Source organism: Cebus imitator, unplaced genomic scaffold, assembly GCF_001604975.1.
Source record: "Cebus imitator isolate Cc_AM_T3 unplaced genomic scaffold, Cebus_imitator-1.0 Scaffold98, whole genome shotgun sequence".
Classification (NCBI taxonomy): domain Eukaryota; kingdom Metazoa; phylum Chordata; class Mammalia; order Primates; family Cebidae; genus Cebus; species Cebus imitator.
Window position 1 is genome coordinate 6,502,820 of NW_016107413.1, and position 21,275 is coordinate 6,524,094.

At 39.5% G+C, this 21,275-nt stretch overlaps 1 protein-coding gene across 1 annotated transcript in view; it reads left to right on the forward strand.

Moving 5' to 3' along the window:
• ABCB1 (ATP binding cassette subfamily B member 1) overlaps positions 1-13,223 on the forward strand; it is a 106,288-nt gene extending 93,065 nt beyond the window's left edge. Inside the window, exons 25-28 of the mRNA XM_017536510.2 lie at positions 929-1,126; positions 7,356-7,562; positions 10,853-10,999; positions 12,135-13,223. Coding sequence (XP_017391999.1) covers positions 929-1,126; positions 7,356-7,562; positions 10,853-10,999; positions 12,135-12,341 — 759 coding nt within the window. The 3' untranslated portion in view covers positions 12,342-13,223. The remainder of the gene's footprint in view (positions 1-928; positions 1,127-7,355; positions 7,563-10,852; positions 11,000-12,134) is intronic.
• Positions 13,224-21,275: the final 8,052 nt, after the last annotated feature.

Consider the following 21,275-nt stretch of genomic DNA (forward strand, 5'->3'; position numbering starts at 1 on the left):
GATCTACTCCTGACTCCTGAATGAAAGTATTCTAAGTAGAAACTTAATACAATTTGTGCTTTCAAATATGCTGATAATAAAATCAAACTTCCTAGGTCATAGATTCTTTTCAATAACTGCTACTAATATACATGAACATTCAGTACTTTTACCTAGCAAAGATTATAGGGAAATAGGAATACTGCCCACTTTGTAAGAAAACCCTATTAATTGGGTTGGGAGCCTGCCTCAGCCTCCCAAGTAGCTGGGACTACAAGCATGTGCCATTGTGACCAACTAATTTTTTAATTATCTGTAGAGACAAGGTCTCTCTATGTTGCCTAGGCTGGTCACCAGATTTTATTACATGTAAGTTATTGTATTCCTGAGGAACAGATTTGAGTTATCGCAGCTGTATTGTATATTCATATTGTCTTAATACATGCTATGAAAGCTTTCACTCTTTTAGATGTCATTAAATTCTAGCAGTCTGAGGCAGAGCACAGTGGCTCGTGCCTGTAATCTCAGCACTTTGGGTGGCCAAGGCAGGTGGATCACTTGAAGTCAGAAGTTCGAGACCAGCCTGGCCAATATGGTGAAACTCCATCTCTACTAAAAATACAAAAAAAGATTAGCTGAGTGTGGTGGCGCATGCTTGTAATCCTAGCTACTCAGGAGGCTGAGGCACGAGAATCGCTTGAACCTGAGAGGCGGAGTCTGTAGTGAGCTGAGATCGCACCACTGCACTCCAGCCTGGGTGACAGAGTGAGACTCTGTCTCAAAAAAGTAAAAAAATAAAATAAAAATAAATAAATTCTAGCAGTTTGAAGTGAAGCCAATTATAATACGAATTCATTACCTTCTGATACTTGATAATCAAGAGAGTTAGCTATACACGTTATTTTCAGTATTGCAGCCATCAAATGTACTGTTATTCTTCACTTTGCAGAAAACACTGGAAGGAAATGTGACATTTAATGAAGTTGTATTCAACTATCCCTCAAGACCGGACATCCCAGTGCTTCAGGGGCTAAGCCTGGAGGTCAAGAAGGGCCAAACGCTGGCCCTGGTGGGCAGCAGTGGCTGTGGGAAGAGCACGGTGGTCCAGCTCCTGGAGCGGTTCTATGACCCCTTGGCGGGGAAAGTGGTGAGCACACTTTCATATTCAGTTCAGGTTTTCATCATCCCATGTCTGACTGTATTTAATTCTCAACTATAAGCCATGTTTTTTTCAAACCTTTAAACAATAACCCCACTTAGTCTGACAGCCTAAATATGGTCAAGTGGTGTCATCTGCCCCAGCCAACTTCTCCAGGCTCCCTTCAACACTACGCCTCTACCCTCCTTTGCAAGCACCTTTTTTTACCACGCATCTCCCCTGCCATACTTCGGTTTCAGCTGACTTGAGAAGAACCAATAAGCAATCCCATTACTGGGTATATATCCAAAGGATTATAAATCGTTCTATTATAAGGACACATGCATACGAATGTTCGTTGCAGCACTGTTTACAATAGCAAAGACTTGGAACCAACCCAAGTACCCATCCATGATAGACTGGACAGGGAAGATGTGGCACATATATACCATGAAATACTATGCAGCCATAAAAAACGATGAGTTCGTGTCCTTTGTAGGGACATGGATGAACCTGGAAACCATCATTCTCAGCAAACTGACACAAGAACAGAAAATCAAACACCACATGTTCTCACTCATCTGTAGGTGTTGAACAGTGAGAACACATGGACACAGGGAGGGGAGCATCACACACTGAGGTCTGTAGGGGGAACTAGGGGAGGTACAGTGGGGGGTGGGGAGTTGGGGAGGGATAACATGGGGAGAAATGCCAGATATAGATGATGGGGAGGAAGGCAGCAAACCACATTGCCATGTATGTACCTATGCAGCAATCCTGCATGTTCTTCACATGTACCCCAAAACCTAAAACACAATAAAATAAAAAAAAAAACATAAAGAGAAAAAAAAATGGAGGTAGCCAAAAAGATTCAGAACAGGTGCTAGGAGTGAGATGAAAGCCGAGGATGGGGACTGTTTCAAAGATGGTGGTCAGCAATGACAGATGGTATGAGGAGACTGAGAAGACGTGATAGAGTCTAGCAATGAATGGGCTATTTCTCACATTTTAAAATATTCTTAGTGAAGTAGTGATGGTAGAAAACAATTAAGGGTCGCTGAAGTATGGTTAGGAGGAAAAATGGAGATGTAAGTGAGTATAGATTATCAAGAATATTGAAAGTAAAAGAGGCAAATAAAGACAGTGCTTGAGTTGAGGGGCAGAGTCCAGGGAAAATGTTTAGGAGATAAATTCTTGAGCATTTTTATGACTGGGGATGAGACAGAATCATTGATGGAGAGAGGGCATTGAAATACATCTGAGAAAAAAAAGTAGAATCAAATTTGGGAAATGTATAAAGAATGTGGAATTATGCCCTTTTGTCTTCTGAACTAAAATGTGTCAGGGAATGTTGATGGGGATGAGAGAGGTGTCTGGCAGGGAGTGGTGAGTTTAAAGGACTATCATGGGGAATAGGAAAGGGGGATAGGAAAGAAGACAAATTAAAAAGGAATAGGATTAAGAGAAAGACATTTTCATTATGTAGGCATGTAATTAGTTGTACTGAGAAGTGATATTTAAAATACTTAACAACGGGAACAGCATGAGCATTGACCAATCAGAATGGACACCTGCTGGTACGAGTCAGTTGGAGGTTAGTAGCATTTAATGACTGAAATGAAAAGAGTTTTCAACCTGTAGTCTAGGGCTCTTTTGACTTCCTCACAGCAGTTCCTCTTACTCATAAATATTTGTTACTGTATTCAAAGACAATTATGCCTTCATTCAGTCTACTCTTTAATCATTACATAAGCTTGTTCCCTACTTTTACTCTCTTGCTTTATATGTTCTGTGAACTCTGATTGTGTCCTTCAATTTTGTGGTGAGCTTAAAAACAAGACTTTAAATGAAGATGTCTCTGATAGCCGAAGCAATTAGAAGAGGAAATGTTAGCTCTCAGACACTTATTATGGCCCTAAACAGGCAGTTAATAAATAATGTGTTAAATATTGTGCTATGATGAATTGTAGGGCATGATATCTGCCCTCAAATACTTTAACTGAGGAGATGGGGCACAGACTTACGTGAGTTAGATTAAAGAAGATAGGCCTAGTGCTAGTTCTTAAGAAAGAAGGATTTGCATGTGGGTGAACAGTAGGGATGACATTCAATGTAAGAGAAAATACAAGCTATGATCAGTGATTTGTACCCAGTGCAGCCAATAGGACACTTTGGCTGAAATAGGGAGTTTAGTTTGAGTAATGGTTCTCAACTTTTCTGATAATAACTTGTGTAGGAAAGATTTAAAAATGTCACCATCCACTAATGTACTCATAGTCACTTTCCAATAGGAAAAACCCTTAGTAGTAACGAAATGTTGGAGTTGAAAATAACAATACAATACAGCGCAATAATGATACAAGAAGAAGTAATGATCATTCTGCAAGTACATAAACACAAGTATAACATAAGTTAAAACATGGATAGCATCAGTTATAGTTCAGAGTAGGAAAAAGAAACTGCACTAAGTGTTTCAAGTAGAGGGAATTACATGCTAACAAAATCTTTGGAAGAGCTGGAAGGGTGAAAGTAAAGGTGGCTGCTTGCTCCCAGACTTCCAAATCACAGCACCTCAGCTGTGATTCTGTAACCAAGAAGCTGCAGATAATTATGCCGATGTCACAGCTGCTCAAATTTAAAGACCCAAGACTAGAATCTGGCTGTTGCAGAAATTCTTGTTTGTCAAAGACTAGTTAAGCCATTAGCTTACTACAGCTGCTGAAGGAGAGTTGGTGTCTGCCTTCCAGATTTTACACTGTGCATCTCCCTGGTAGACCCTAACTTACTTCCAGAACCAAGGGAAACTGGGAAATAGTTTTTAGCCTTCTAATCCCTTGATGTATAAAAGGGCAGACACGGAAGTATACCAAAATGACTGTTGAGTACATAGGACAGTAAGCATCCCAGAACATTTTGATATTAGACTGAAAATAAAGTATCCTCATTTATGCAGGAATATCCGTTATCTTCTCCTGTGCATTTGCACTAGGGCTTGAAAATACTGCCAGATGGTGCGCTGCAGCCAGACTTCTTAGCAGAAAGTGTCCGCAATAAACTCTAGTAAATGTACAAAATTTTGTTTACGGACATCAATGAGTAGCCCTGAGTAACTCAGTGGATTTCTACTAGTTATTTTTTACTGCCATGTAAAAATGACTCTATGATTTGAGCATAAGAATTAAAGAAAGAATTTGACCCTGAGGACCTCCCTGAAGTCAGGAAATTCTCATGACCATCAGTGGACCTTGAATCATACATTGAAAAACATCGACCTGAAGTGTTGGCTCTCAAGCTTCGGTGAATATCAGAATGGTCTAAAGAGCTAGTAAAAAACACAGCCAGCCTGGATTATTCAAGTAGGCTAGGGTTTGGCCTTTTATTTTTATAATTTTCCTAGGTGATTCTGCTGCCAACCATCATTTGAGATCTACTGAACTGGTAAATTTGAAGAAAGATTTAGGTTAAATTGCGGAGAGTCTTGAAAAATTAAGCTATAGAATTGTGAAGATGGGAGGATCCAAGTTTTGAGGGACCTGAAGGTTATACAATTTTAGAGATTCAACTTAAAGAAAAGAAAAAATTTTGAATGCAAAATTAGATACAAAAGTGGATATTTACTTCAAATAAAAAGAAATCACAACCAAATACTGGAAGCTTGAAGATTCTGGTACCTTTCATTTTTAGGCAATTTATCATCAACACTTATGGGAAAGAGCTTCCTGACTGTAGCCTTGCCACTGTCCCACCCAGAACACTGTTCAACTTCCCAGAATTTACATGTAATTGAGGGCTCCTGAAGTGTAACCTTCATCAGCGTCACTGTTAAATCATCCCTGATTTGAGTCTTCCCCTGACCTTTCCTTTCTCCCCTTTCCAGTCTCTCCCGTATAGGACAGTCAGAGCCTCCTTTAGAATACAGTTAGAAGATGCTTGCCATTGTCTGGTTATAAGAGAAGTGCCTGGGCCAAGATGGGTGCATTCCCCTTTCAAGCGAGGACATAAAATATCTTTCAGTTGTGAGGTATTAGTGTTACCAAAACCCAGCCTATACTGTTTGAATCCAGTCCTAGTTTTCCCCTAATTACTAACTGTGACCTTGGATAAGTTACTTAACTTTGCTCATTTCCTTATCAGTAAAATGGGAATTAATATCAGTGACCTCATAAGAGTTGCTGTGAAGGTTAAATAAGAGACTGTATGAGACATGCTTATTACAGAACCTACAACATTGTCTGTGCTTGATTTTTAAAAATCGATTATTTCAGAGTAAATACACGTAGAAGAATACATATTTAACATTTTTGTGCTAATGAAAGCAAGCAATAGATTTAACAGTCTACAATAGAGATAGCTAATCATTTTAATCTGGCCTTACATTATTTCTTACCAACATGTTTACTTTCTTAGTTATGTTTTTATCTAGACCAGGGTTTTTTGAGCAGTTCTCAGAGATTCCCCAGAGTTCCTTGGTCTTCCATCAAACCAATACCATTCCTCAGCCAAAGAAGCTCTGCTTTGATCTGTTTTACATTCTAGGCTTCTAAACTTGTTTTCCCTTAAAAAAGAATTCTTCAATCAACATAGGTTTTAAATAGTTTACAATTCTAGGGTATTATGTGGGAACAAGGAAGCCCAAGAGTGTATTCAGTGTAATGAAGAAACTCATTATAACTTGCTGAGATCATTCAGATTTGCCTGTGATTATATTAGTTAGGCAGTGTCTGTTTTCCTCCCAGGGGCATAAACCTGGAAAATTAAAACAAAAACAAAAACAAAACTCCTCCTTTCCTTACATTTCTGCTTCTCAAGTACAGCGTTTTATCTAACAAGATCTGCTGTTTAGCCATACCTTTGTTTGGCTTTTACAGTCTCTCTCCACCTTCTACTTTCCACCATCATTTATTAACATTGTAAGGAAGCCTGGAGTGTACGTGTGTGGAATAGTCTCTATGGCAACTCAGCTTGGTACTAATAAGGTCATGGCAGAGCTTCCATCCCTGCACCTGCCAGTGTCACAAGCAGAAGCCACATTCCTATAGCAAAGATTGTACCCTACCACTCACCAGCTGTCCCCTTGAGCCACCCAGCCAGGCACATGCAATACACAGAGTATATGGCTCAGTACATCCTTGTCACTACTATTAGAAAAGCTCAAAGCTGAGTCACTGGTGCCTTCTTTAGAAGGGATGTACAGCTCTCTCACTTGAATGCCAGAAAATTCTCTTGCAAAGCAGACCTATCTGGCAGGCATATTTGCGTCAGAGTAGGGCTTGTTATTAGCAATGCTGTAACGGGCCCTCCCCAGATTTCTGCAGAATAATCCAGGGAGCCAGATTATAGAGAAAGGGCTCAGTATTGAGGATGTCTGTCCACCCTTTCCTGCCCCTGTTCACCTATCCATCCCCTGTAGTTCCTGACCAGCAAACTTATTATGTGGTCATAGTTGTTATTTATTTCCACTCTAATCCTGGCCACTTTTTCTCTGAAAAATGGAGATATAAGAATAAGGCTATCAGGATACATCTCAGAAGTATTAGGCATTGTATTAGTTTTCTTTGGCTGCTATAACCACATGGCACAAATTCAGTGGCTTAAAATACCACCAATTTATGACCTTACACTTCTGAAGATCAGAAGTCTAAAATAGGTCTCAGTGGGCTCAAATCAGGTGTCAGCAGTGCTGTGTTCCTTCCAGATGCTCCAAAGCATGATCTGTTTTCTTGCTTGTGGCCCCTTCCTCCATTTTCAAAACCAACAGTGGCTGGTTGAGTCTTTCTCACACTGCACTGCTCTGATACTCTCCTCCCTCCTTCTTCCTCAGTTAGGAGCCCTTTTGATTACATTAGGCCCACCAAGATAATTCAGGATAGTCTTATTTTACAGTCAGCTGATTAGTGAGCTTACATCTACTACTTTCGTTCCTTTTTGCCATGTAACATAACACATTCACAGGATCCAGGGATTAGGACATACATGCCTTGTGGGAGAGGGAATATTGTTCTGCCTACCACGTGCATATATCAGAAACCATGGTTAACACACAGGAAGCATGACAGCTCCTCAAAGCATACAGTTATGACTTGGTTGGATTAACCTTAACTAACCAAATTTTAGTCACACAACCTTTTCCTTAATCTCACAGTACCTTGGCAGTTTCAGTGTAGGAAATAATGATGTTAATTGTGCTAAATTCAAAGTGTGCTTGTCCTGAAGTTGACCTGTGAACTCTTGTTTTCAGCTGCTTGATGGCAAAGAAATAAAGCAACTGAATGTTCAGTGGCTCCGAGCACACCTGGGCATCGTGTCCCAGGAGCCCATCCTGTTTGACTGCAGCATTGGTGAGAACATTGCCTATGGAGACAACAGCCGAGTGGTGTCACAGGAAGAGATCGTGAGGGCAGCCAAGGAGGCCAACATACACACCTTCATTGAGTCACTGCCTAAGGTAAGTCCCTTTCCAAATTAATAGCCCCGGTGCATGTGGCAGCATCCCTGGCCTATAGTTTGATTTCTAAGTGGCTGGTTTCCCAGAAGTGAAGGGAAATTAGCATCCAAATTATACCCTTACCTGTATACAAGCATCAGGCCACATTTCCTATCTGGGTTAGATGTTACCTTTACCTGATCACCTGACCCTCCTTGTAAGGTAGGAATGAAAGTGCTGGACGACTTCAAGTTTAGGAGGGAGGAACATTTCTGGGCTAGGAGAACTGGAACAGTTCTCTAGGTCCAAAGCTATTAGGCCCAAGGCTCCTCCTTTTTCAGCCCTAGGTTTAAGTACAATGTCTGGGAGGCCTTTCCCTTCAAGTCCAAGTACAGAGTCTGGGTTGCCACCTGCAGACATGTTGCTTCTGGCTTGCTGAGGAGGCAGCCATGACTATCCCTCCTCCCCATGTCTCTCCCCTATTTCTCTCCCTTCTTCCTTTTTGCAGCTGTCTCTCAAGCCTCAAACCTCACTGTGGAGTCAGTCCAGTCCAGGGGGCTGAACCCATGCCAGAAAGAGGGCTCTCTCTGAATAAGGGCTGAGCCTTTGGGGTGCGCATGGTATCATGTAATCTCTCGTCATCGTACATTTCATGGGCCCCAAGCTTTGTTTACAGTTACTTGTTGAAATCTTTTCTAGGCCTTTTTGGGCTGTTGTCCCGAGTGTCCTCTGAATTCCTGCTAGGAAGTTGGATAAATGGAACCTCTCACCCTCTCTTAAGCCCTCTTAGATCCTGTATTTTATTTTTTTGTTCCATTTTGTTTTGGAATACAAGTTGAATATGCCTTATCCAAAATACTTGGGACCAGAAGTCTTTTAGATTTTGGAATATTTGCATATACATAATTCACTTATATTTCATGTATACTTTATACACATAGCCTGAAGGCAATTTTATACAATATTTTTAATAACTTTGAGCATGAAACAAAATTTTGACTGTGTTTTGACTGTGACCTGTCACATGAGATCGGGTGTGAAAGTTTTCACTTGTGGCATCATGTTGGTGCTCAAAAAGTTTCAGAATTTCAGATTTTGAAATTTTGGATTATGGATGCTCAATCTGTATTGAAAGTCCAAAATTAGATTTTTTCCAACCTTTATTTTAGATTTAGGGGGTACGTGTGCAGGTTTTTATACCTGGGTATATTGCACGATGCTGAGGTTTTGGGTTATAAATGATCCCATCACCCAGGTACTGAGCACAGAACTCACTAGGTAGTTTTTCAACACGTGCCCCCCTCCCTCCCCACTCTTTAGTCTCTACTTTCTATTGTTGCCATTTTTCTGTCTATGAGTACCTGATATTTAGCTCCCACTTATAAGTGAGAACATGCAGTATTTGGTTTTCTGTTCCTGCATTACTTTGCTTGGGATAATGGCCTCCAGCTGCATCCATGTTGCTGCAAAAGTTAGGTCCTAAGTGCTTCTCAATCTAGGTAACCTACCCCTCCCATTATCACCAGTTATGTTCTGTATCCTAAGGAAGTGCCCCCTGAAACAAAGCTCAGGAGCCTCAGCCCCCGCAGGGAAGGCAGTCTCCTCATGAGGCAGGCGAGCAACTCCAGGTGGTTCTGTTTCCCAAGATTCCCCTCTTCCATAGGCTCTTCTTCAATAACTGCTGATGCCAATCTTATTAAGTTCCAGGGAGGAGGGCTCATCTCTCACTCTCCTTTCACAGTCTAGCCCACTGGTAGATAATTGACTCTTCTCAAGGCTCAGACATTTAAAACAGAAAGCTCCAATCCCCTTTATTGATGAGAAGATAGTGGTTCTCAAGTATAGACACGGATCATCATCACCTGGGAACTTGTTAGGAATGCAAATTTTCCAGGCCCAACCCCAGACCTGCTGAGTCAGAAACTTCGGAGGTCCAGCAATCTATGTTTTAAAAGCCTAGGTAATACTGATGCAGACTTAAGCTGGAGAACCCCTGGGCTAGGGGTTAATAAAACACAAACACAGAGAGTAACTATTATCTTCTTAAACATACCTTGCCCCGCTGGCATTTGTCTACCACAGGGACCCCCTCTTTTCTGGGCTCCTGGTCTCTAATCTGTCACCCAGAGCATACCTATAGACACCATGATTCTCTTCCTCAGTGTCTAGACCAGGAGAAAAAAGGTAAAACCTCTAAGTCCTATTATCTAAGGATCCACTTTTAAGTGATTAATGCTAGGATTTACCACACCCTGTAGGTGGCTGGTTTAGTTACCTTCTTCTTGTAAGATTGCTGCACTACCTTAATCTGCCTCAACAGGATCAGTACTGTATTAAAAGTGCAACTAGTAACCTGTGCACTCACATAAGACACACTTCAGTTCTCCTGCCTTCTGAGGCAGCCACAGCTCTAGGGTAGAGCCAGTCCCAAGCATCTGCCAAAACCTCACCCTGGGCCTTCTCCCTCTTTTTACAGGGGCAGACCCAGGGCCGAGTGCCACAAAACTAGGGTCACCAGATATAGCAAATAAAAATAGGCAATGCTGTACTAAAATTTCAGCCTGACAAGGGCCTGGACATAAGACACTATTACTTTCTAGGTTACAAGTGTGGTCACATCCTGTTTCTGCTGTCTCCTGGAGTAGCTTTTAACTCCTGTCCCTATCATAGTGAATAGTTGGTGACAATTATCCACTGTGGGAAACAATATGGGAAGAATTTTGGGAGCACTCTAGAAACTAAAAATTTTAAAAAGAAGGTGTTCATTTTCAAAGTTAGATATCAAAATGGAATCCTTTATGTAGCATCCATTAAAGTTGTTTAAGTGTTGGAGGTATTTCATAAAAACAGACACTAAAAGACTAACATCCCAAGAATGGCTTTCCTTAATTTAAAATCATGCAGAGAGTGTCACCTGCTGGTTACAAGTAAATTGAGCTTCTATTACTTTATTATGAATACCTTGTTCAAATCAAATTTCCTTTCTCCTGCTAATCTTTGTCCCAAATATAATGAAACAAGAAGATAGACGATGCTAACATTGCATCAATATTCTTCTTCATTAGAAAGCTGACTAGTTTACACTAAACCACATACCATCATAAGGCCCAAACATCCATTTTCAAAGAGATAGGAAACCTACCATTTAGACTTTTTTTTAACTGTTGTTTCCTTGATTATCCATGAACCATTCTTAGCTTCAGAACCTAAATTTTTGGAGTGTATAGAATCATCTATCCCACTTTCTATAAGCAACCTGTTAGAACTTTACTATCAGTTCTTCTTTCATAACAACAAAACCTTATTTACAGAAATATAACACCAGAGTAGGAGACAAAGGAACCCAACTCTCTGGTGGCCAGAAACAGCGTGTGGCCATAGCTCGTGCCCTTGTTAGACAGCCTCATATTTTGCTTTTGGATGAAGCCACATCAGCTCTGGATACAGAAAGTGAAAAGGTAAGAATTTAAATTGGGTTCATTCATACTTGAATCAGTCATCCTTAAAAATGCTCTATTCTACACAGTAAAAAACAAAATGTAGCCAGATTATTGATGGTTTCTTTAATCACCTTTCAGTAAAATGTAAACACTTTCTGTAGCTGTTATTCAGGAGAGTCAAGATGGCACAAGACAGATTAGTCTTAGAGCACATATGCTTCACAAACTGTCCCAAGGTCACTTTGTGCTGACCTAAGAAGCTGCTTTCGGGAGGCGTATTTCCCATGTCTACTAGCAGCATTTCTTCAGCAACCATAAAAAAAAGTGGGAGGGTAAAACAATGTTCGAATCTGGCTGTACCTTTTAAGATAAATATTAGCAATCATTTCTAGTCAGAGAAAAGGTTACAAATTCAGATTATCTGAAAGACAAACTCCACGAGATACTCCCTACCTTGTAATACTAAAATTCAGGAGCCTGTGTTTGGCCTTTGCTCAGCCTTCCTGAATTTACTGTGAGCTAGATTTGAGGTCTGTTTTCAAGAATGTTATGTGGCCAGACACATTAGTAAATGTTTTTAAATGATTCAGTGAACTGTACTTACTGCCTTAACTTTAAGGGTAAATGACTGCTGGCCCGCACCTACTGCTGTGGCTCACACCTGTAATCCCAGCACTTTGGGAGGCTGAGATGGGAGAATCACTTGAGCCTAGGAGTTTGAGACCAGCATGGGAAACATAGGGAGACCTCATATCTACAAAAATTAAAAATAATTAGCCAGCCATGGTGGTGGGAACCTAGAGTCCCAGCTACTTGGGAGGCTGAGATGGAAGAATCGCTTGAGCCCAGGAGGTCGAGACTGCAGTAAGCCGTGATTGCACCACTACATTCCACCCTGGGTGACAGAGGGAGACCCTGTCTCAAATAAGAAAAAAAAAGGTGGGGGTAGATAACTGCTGCCTTGGAACTAATCCAAACTCAGGTTTCGTCATCTTCTGATACGATAAATTCTTTGTTTTCAAAAACCTGATCTACTTCGCTGACATCTTGTTAAAGAAAGATCTGTTGTTGGAGAAATTCATTATGGAGCTTTTTATGGAAGAGGAATCAGGGGAAATAACTATGAGAATTAATTTATATGATTATGGAATAGGTTGTCCAAGAAGCCCTGGACAAAGCCAGAGAAGGCCGCACCTGTATTGTGATTGCTCACCGCCTGTCCACCATCCAGAGTGCGGACTTAATAGTGGTGTTTCAGAATGGCAGAATCAAGGAGCATGGCACGCATCAGCAGCTGCTGGCACAGAAAGGCATCTATTTTTCAATGGTCAGTGTCCAGGCTGGAGCGAAGCGCCAGTGAACTGTAACTATATGAGATGTTAAATATTTTTTAATATAGCATTTAATTGAAGTTAAAAAGCAAGCATTTATAGAATTATGAAGAGTTGTCTGTTTAACATTTCCTCAATCAAGTTCAGAGTCTTCAGAGATTTCGTAATTAAAGGAACAGAGCGAGAGACTTCAAGTGGGGAGACATCCTGGTTTAAATTGCATTATACATTTTATAACAAAATTAAAGTAGATTTAAAAAAATAAAATGTGTAATTTTGTTTATATTTTCTCATTTGGACTGTAACTGACTGCCTTGCTAAAAGATTATAGAAGTAGCAAAAAGTATTGAAATGTTTGCATAAAGTGCCTGTAATAAAACTAAACTTTCATGTAAATGGCATGTCATCTTGTCCAAACTGCCTGTGAATATATCTTCTGTCAACTGGAATATTGTAGATAACTTCTGCTTAAAAAAAGTTTCTTTAAATACACCTGCTCATTTTTGTGGGAATGGTTAAGCAGTTTAAATAATTCCTGTTGTATGTGTCTATTCGCATTGGGTCTTACGAAACCTCTGACTTCATTCTTCTTGGATCCTGCTGATTCTTGCATTTCTACATTAAGGTGGCTCTCAGACTCAAAACACAGATCAATATAAAATTTTGAGAGGTGGGGTGAGACACAATTGTAACATATATATTACTTACATGTACAGTAAATATTTTGCATTGCTTTTGTAAAGGGTTCTTTAAGGATTTTTAAGATTTTTGTACTTCCAAAATACATTTACTTTTTGTCTTGATAATGAATCATTTTTGCCAATAATTGGCCTCTTCCAAAAGTGATCCTACTGATCTACAGATGTTTAAAATGTGCCATGAGTTTAACTACATCTTGATGGAAACATGATTAAAAAAAAAAAAAAAAAGAAAAAAAAGTATATCCCATAGATTGGAGAAAATTTTTTAAATTAGCCAAAAAGCATTATAAACATTATAAACTGTACTTATAAGCAATTGATATCTTAAATCATGAACTTCTAAAAAGAAAAAAAAATAAGCCATCACCTCCAGGAAAAAAAAAATGGCCAAAAGACATAATCAGGTAATTCCTAAAGAAGAAATACATGAGAAAAATGTATATACAGTTTTAATAATCAGAGAAATGCAAATTAAAACAAAATATCATTTGTCTAGTAACTTAATGATGAATTAAAAAAATATCTAATATGACATTTCTTATTAGTTGAATTGGTCATTGATGTAAACTTCTTTGTTATTTGATAACGGAAGTAAAAAATGGTAAATGTATATCCTTCAAGACGGTTATTATAATTCTAAGAATTTAAGAGATATGTAAAAGGATACTGTTAGTACCATTACTTATAATATTGAAAATTGGAAAGATCTAAATATTTAACAGTAAGAAATTATACATTAAATTTTGGTGCATTCACAAAGTAGAATACCATATAATCATTAAAAAATTAAATCAAAGAATATTATAAAATATAATAATTTTATATAAAGAAAAAATGGCTACCAAATGGCTTCAACAATATGGTGGCTTTTTTAAGTTTATATATATATATATATATATATACACACATATATATAAAATTATACATATATATATATTTTAGTATATATATACACACATATATATGTATGATTTTATATATATATATATATATATACACACATATATATGTATAATTTTATATATATATATACACACATATATTTAAACTTCTGAGAGATAGTCCAAAATAAACCAGAGTTAGAAATGATTTTATCTCCTAAATTTTCAGCTTTTATTTTAAAATTTTAAGACTTTTAAAAGTGTGCTTAGTTTAGAAAATTTTGACACATTTATTTGAATAGAAGCATAAAACCATGTCGCTTGGTTTGGCTTCTTAAAGATAAAGATGTTTCCCTTAATTCTTTGTATGTCTGCTATCAGGACACTCTCTTTACATGAGACTTTTATTTTAAAAAAAATTCTTAGATGTCTATGAAAAGTAAAAGTATTTTATATTGTCGTTTGCTATCTGGTGACACTCACTGGCTCTCTCTGAATGGTGCTTCCCTGTTCACTGTTTTGCCCTGGCTGGAGTTGTGTGGAGGTGGAGCGCCTCCCAGGGCCCTGGCTTTTCCTGCCTGAGTATATTGCTGCACCCTTAGCTTTAAAGGCTGGCAGAGATGGGGTGCTCTTTTTCACACCATTTATTTTCTCCAAATTTACCTCACAGGGTCAATTGCCACATTCAAGTGACTTCAGATGCAACAAACAATTTTAGTATAAGCAAAGTCTCACTCAAAGACATCTACACGATTATTTCTAACATTCTTGGAGTAACTCTGGTAGAAAGTAGGAGAAACAGAAGTTCTTATGTTTAAGAAACATTTATTGGGCGACACAAAAGGTGATTACAGTAGTGAAGCTGTAGGACTATGTGATTAAGTACCAAATTGTGTCACATGTCCTGGATAATAGTTAAAAGCATGTGATTTGGTTTGGCTCTGTGTCTCCACCCAAATCTCATGTTGAATTGTAATCTCCAATGTTGGGGGGACTGACCTGGTGGGAGGTGATTGGGTTGTGGGGGCAGATTCCCCATTTGCTGTTCTCATGATAGCGAGTGAGTTCTCCCAAGATCTGGTTGTTTAAAAGTGTGTAGCATTTCCTGCTTGCCTCTCTCTCCTGCCACCATGGGAAGATGTTCTTTTTTTGTTTTTGAGACAGAGTCTTGCTCTGTTGCCCAGGCTGAAGTGCAATGGCCCAATCTCAGCTCACTGCAACCTCCGCCTCCCAGGTTCAAGCAATTCTCCTGCCTCAGCCTCCTGAGTAGCTGGGACTACAGGCACCTGTCACCATGCCCAGCTAACTTTTGTATTTTGGGAAGATGTTCTTGCTTCCTCTTCACCCTTCTACCATAAGCTTCCTGAGGCATCCCTACCCATGCTGGCTGTACAGCCTGTGGAACTATGAGTCAATTAAACCTCTTTTCTTCATAAATGACCCAATGTTGGGTAATTCTTTATAGCAGTGTGAGAACAGACGGATACAGCAGAGTAGCAGGAGTGTGCATAGCTCAGAGGCTGCCTAGTGGGAAGGGACTGTGGTGTTTGTTGTGTTGTGTTTCATAGCTCTGTACATTTGTCTCCTCAGCAGGGCCACACTGTGAAGGCTGGGTGACACTGTATTTATCTTGGTATCCCCAAAAGCCTAGAAACAGTGTCTTAGGCATAGTAGACACTCACTAAATGTCTGGTGAAGTAAATTGTGGGATGTTGGTGAGGTATCAAATTTAGATGGAGCCAAATTGCGGTAAGCCTGGAATGCCAGGCAGAGGAATTCAGAGTTGAAGAGATAGAAGATGAAAAACCATTGATGACTCTGAATAGGAGCATAATGTGGTGAAAATACTGGTACCCAGAGGGAGTGGACAGGAAAATCCCTGCAGTGAGTTGAAAGGTGGCGTCCAAAGACATCTCTGCATCCCAGTCCTCAGAACCTATGAATGTGACTTTATTTGGATAAAGAGTCTTTACAGATATAATTAAGGATCTTGAGGAGATCATCCTGGATTATCTGGGTGGGCCCTAAATCCAAGGTCCAGTGCCCTTATAAAAGTGAGGTACAAGAAGCATTGATACAGAAGAAGAGGAGGTGATGTGATCATGGGGGCAGAAATCAGAGTGATGCAGCCACAGGTCAAGAAATGCCAGCAACCACCAAAAGCTGAAAGAGACAACAAATGGATTATCCCCTGGAGTCCGTGAAGGAATTGCGCTCCTGCTGGATTTTGGATTTCTGACTTCTAGAACTAGGAGAGAAGAATCTTCTGTTGGTTTAAGCCACCATGCTTGTGGTAATTTGTCACAGCAGTCTCAGGAAACTAATACAAGCCTCAAATCAGTGACGCTAAATAAGATGCTTTTATTTAAGAGAAAACACAAGCAGTGAGGGTCATGTGGCTCTGAGTTGGGCTGAAGAACAGAGAACAGGTAGCTATGGGAAAACACTCACAGCCTAGTAAGCGGTGGAGGGAGGATAGAGGCTGGCTGGGAAATGCTGTGACCGTGAGGGATATGAGGAACTCTTTAAAGGGAGGAGGATTTGTTTGTACGGCTTGGAGATGACATCAAAGCAATAGATGTTTGAGGTGTGGCCCTCAGGATGCAGACAAAGCACAAATGGGTCCCAGCATGTGTGACTTACTTGAATTCAACCCTTTTCTAGCCCAGGCTTCTTTGTTTTCCCAGTTCCCAGATTATTCAGTTATACCCAACTTTTAACAACGATGGTTCTTCTATTTGGTTCATGGGAATCAACTCCTGTTATTAGGATAAAATGTGCTTCAGTCTCTTTCCTGACACATAATGTAGCCATTTGTCCCCAGGTCTCAATAAGAGGTCTTTTTTAGAAACTAATTTTTCTTAGATCTCAGCTTAAGGCACATGCTCTGATGTGTGAACCCTTTGAGGAGAGGACTGTGTCTTTGCATCACTTTGTTCCTGTGTTTGACAAAAGTCCTTGGCATATAGCAGAGGCTCAGTAAGTGTCTGTTCTTTTGCCAATTTTTTTTTTTTTGTGTGTGTGTATGTAGAAAAGTGTGTATCTTTTTCTGGGTCAGTTTCACTCTATCACAAATTAATACCTAAAAAGGCCTTTGTTAATATAAAATATATAAAGAAGATTCTTAGCTAAAGCCATATAATTGTACATGAAAAATAGGGGAGCCCATCATTACAGTAAGACCTGAGGACTGAGCCTTACCCACTATACAGAATAAAAGAGAGAAGACTTATGCAAATTGTGTGCTCTTAATTTTGTGAAAGAATATATATATATATATATATATATATATCTCAAATCCAGAACACTAAAATTGGTACAATACTGTTACTATACTACTACAACTTTCATATATATATATATATGAAATATATATATCGTAGTAGTACAGTAACAGTATTTCATATATATATATGAAAGTTGTAGTAGTACAGTAACGGTATTGTACCATATATATGATATATGATATATATATGAATTCATATATATGATATATATATATATGAATTCATATATATGAATGTTGTATATATATGATATATATATGAATGTTGTATATATGATATATATGAATTCATATATATATGAATGTTGTTTAGCAACAGTATTGTACCATGTATATCATATATATGCATGAAAGTTGTAGTGTATATATATATGATATATATATATGAATTCATATATATATATATGAATATTGTAGTAGTATAGTAACAGTATTGTACCAATTTTAGTGTTCTGGGTTTGATTTTGAACTACAGTTACTACATGTCATCATTGAGGGAAGCTGGGTGACAGGTACCCAGGACTCTATGTAAGAGCCCCCTCCCTACCTCACCTCCCAGAAAGAAGAAGTAAAGAACAAGCCCTGGTGATGGGAGGACGGGGAGGGATAAGAGACAGAGGAAAGACATAACGGGATGGGCAGGAGGGGAGGGAGTTTTTGCTTCACTACCCTTGCTCAAAAAGCACAGCCATCAACAGCAGATGTCTGACACCCTATAAGTCTGAACAATCAGATGATGTATATGAAACTCATTTGTAAAAGTTTTAAGACTTATGTAAAACAAGGAATGTTATGAAACAAAGATATCCATTGAATTCCCCCTGGACAAAGGGAAGGAAGCACTTTTCAAGACAGCGTTTCTTCCTGAATCTGTTCCAAAAGGAGCCTCAGTGACATTCCTCGAGGTCACTTAACACTTGCTCCAAGGTCAGAACTGGAGGCAAGACCCTTCAAAGAAGCCTCCAAAACAAAGGGCTTGAAAGGTATCAACTGATTTTTACAACTTCTTTCCAAGGGTGACCTTGGCCCTGCTGATCCGTGTGTAACGGAAAAGCCAGTGGCTGCTGGGCATGTCACCAGCTGCTGCCCAGTTCAAAGTCACCCTCTGCTCTCCCAGGGCACCAGCTGTTCTGTTCCTTGCCACCTCAAGATCCACTTCAGCCTGGGGAGAAACCAGAGCCTCAGGTCCAAGTGTACCCCACTCATCTGCTCCAGCTCCCAAGGGACAACCAGCCTCTTCACGGCCCCCACCTGAGGACCCCAGGCTGGATGTATGAGTCACAGGACCACAGGACCACAGGACCAGAGGGGAGCCTCCCAGAGAAGGTTCTGCTGCTTCTGCCCTGTGCCCACCATCCCTGGGGTCTCCTTCTGAGAGCCCTACTTGACAAAATAGGTTTCAGGGTATTTTAAACCAAGGACCAGAGCCCGAACTGTGATGATTCCACCCTGTCAGAATCCAGTCAATATTCTATGAAAAGCCCACGTTACATGGGGTGGCTATGGAACTTGACCCAGCTTGGCCCCCAGCCCACTGCCAGCATCAAGTTCCAGCCCCCAGAAGGGCCCAATAAGCATGTGAGTACAACCTCGTGAGAAGGGAACCCCTCAGCAGAGCCCAGCCCATCCATACAACTAGAAGAGATTGTAAAAACCATTTGTTTTAAGCCAATTCATAACCAGAACAAGTAATAACCCTCCTAGTTCCAGAGCCTATTAAGGACTTTCAGTGACCTTAACCCTCTTGATCTTCAAAACAATCCCTCTTAGCTGCAATATCATGGCGGGCACCTGGTTTATCATTGCATACACCAATACCTCTATCAATACCTGGCATATCAAAAGACTTCAATAAAAACATTTGTTAAATGAAAAAAAAATAAGAGATTTGTTGCTCTTAGGAAAAAACAAAGATTAAACAAAAGATTTTCAGGGAGCACTTTCTGCAACTGTCGTCCTTTGTCCCCCTTGTAACTTCTGACACCGAGGTGAAAGACCTCTGCCCTTGCAGTTTGGAGAAATCAGAATAACGAAGAGAAAAGCAGGAATGCTTACAGATATGTGCAAGGGCAAAGATATATGATGAAATATTTTTACCTGGGCTCTTTCAAAATAGCCAGTTTGAGTCATAAGGAAAAGTGACCTTTGAGTTGAAACCCAGTTTTCGCTTTCTCAACTGGGTGGCTAAATTTAAATGATTTCCCTCTCATTGATTATGCTTGGTGTCCAGCCAAGCTCCTACGCTCCCCAGTCAGAGAAACCTGGGCTTCTGTTCTGGCTGCCAGTTTGCTAACATGTGTGGCTTCCCAGGCAAGTTACTTACTTTCTTTAAGCCTCTGTTTCTGCATTGGAAAACATGGGATTTCAATACCTTGCTCATTGGATTCGTTGAGCACTAAATAGTGTAATGAAATATTTAGGACAACACCCAATACATAAGATATAAGCCAAAAAAAAATGTTCCTTTCATATTTTTCTTGGTCTTCAAAGCTACCACTTCTCTTTCATGAAAAGGAACTATTTTGTGTTTATTTAACGATTATGTTAAGTGCCTACTGAACTAGATATTGGAAGTGCAATGATTAGACAAGGAGCTTACAGCTTAGGAGACAGGACATAGTTTAATAATGTGCATTGATGCCATGATGCAAGGTGGTGGGGTGTGGTAGGATCAAGAAAAGAGCAATTACATCTGTGGAGAGTGGTTTAGGGGCTAAAAAGGATTTTAGGGCAATCAAGATGTTCTTTGGCAAGTGAATAGATTTTTTAAAAACTGTGGTACATCCAGATAATGAAATATCATGCAGTGCTAAAGCGAAATGAGCCATGAAAAGTCACAGAAGAAAATTAAATGCATATTACTAAGTGAAAGAACCCAATCTCAAGAGACTCAAATGGTATGATTCCAACTACATCACATTATGGAAAAGGCAAAACTACAGAGATAGTAAGAAGATCAGTGGTTGCTAGAGATTGGGGGCAGTGAGAGATGAAACAGATAATTTTTTTTTAGGGCAGTGAAACTACTCTATAAGATACTGCAATGGTGGGCACATATCATTATGCATTTGTCCCAACCCACTGAATGTACAATAACAAGAGTGAACCCTAATATAAACTATTCAGACTTTGGGTGATGATGTGTTAGTGTAGAGTCATCATTGTAACAAATGTGTCACCCTGGTTGGGAGGCAATCAGTGTATAGAAATAGGAGGTACATAGGAAGTCTCTGTACTTTCCACTTAGTTTTGCTTTGACTCTAAAAAGAAAGTCCATTAAATAAAAAGCTTCCTGGATAATGGAACAGATGCATGTCAGATGAATAATAGAGGAGGAGCGTGGATGTGGAGAGCAGTATAGAACAGCTTAGAGGGCTGGAACCAGAAGAGATTCAGTGCAGACAGAGTTTTAGATGTTGGGTGTAAGGAAGGGTGGGTGGAGGCTGGAATGAGACTGGGCCAGGTGGCAGGACCTAAGCCTGAAGGGTCTGGTGTGTCAGAATAACTTTTATTATTTTTATTTTTGTTGTGATTCTTTTGAAATAATGTGAATGTTGAAATATGCCTCACTTTAGAGTGGCCTCATTCTTTCAAATGTAACTGTACAGTGAAATTTTGTAAAATAAATCACATTTTACTTTTTCCATTTCCATTATAAAGATGAAAATATAATCCTTTACAAATTCCATAAGTAAAGGGAAAAAAGGACCAACTTCAGAAACCTGCTTTGTGACTCCTGAATGTGTGGGTAGACTGCAAGAGAGCTTTCTTAGCTGTGGAATTTCAACCACAAGCATGGGGGTTGGTGCACACAACATTCTACTAAGATAGGCAGGAAATCACATTATTCTTTTTAGTCAAGAATAGAAAGACAAAACTAAACAATATTATCAAAGTCATAAATCTAATATTTTAGTTACATATGCAAGCCAATTTGCAGTTGAGGCTTTCATTTCTTTCAAGATTTGAGTGCAGTTTCTTTTTTAATTTCCATGAGTTCATTGTCCCTTGTCAACTCTCTCTTATGAAAAACATCTCCATCAGCATGGGCAATGACACTGTTATCCCCATTCTTCAGTTTAAACACACAACTCA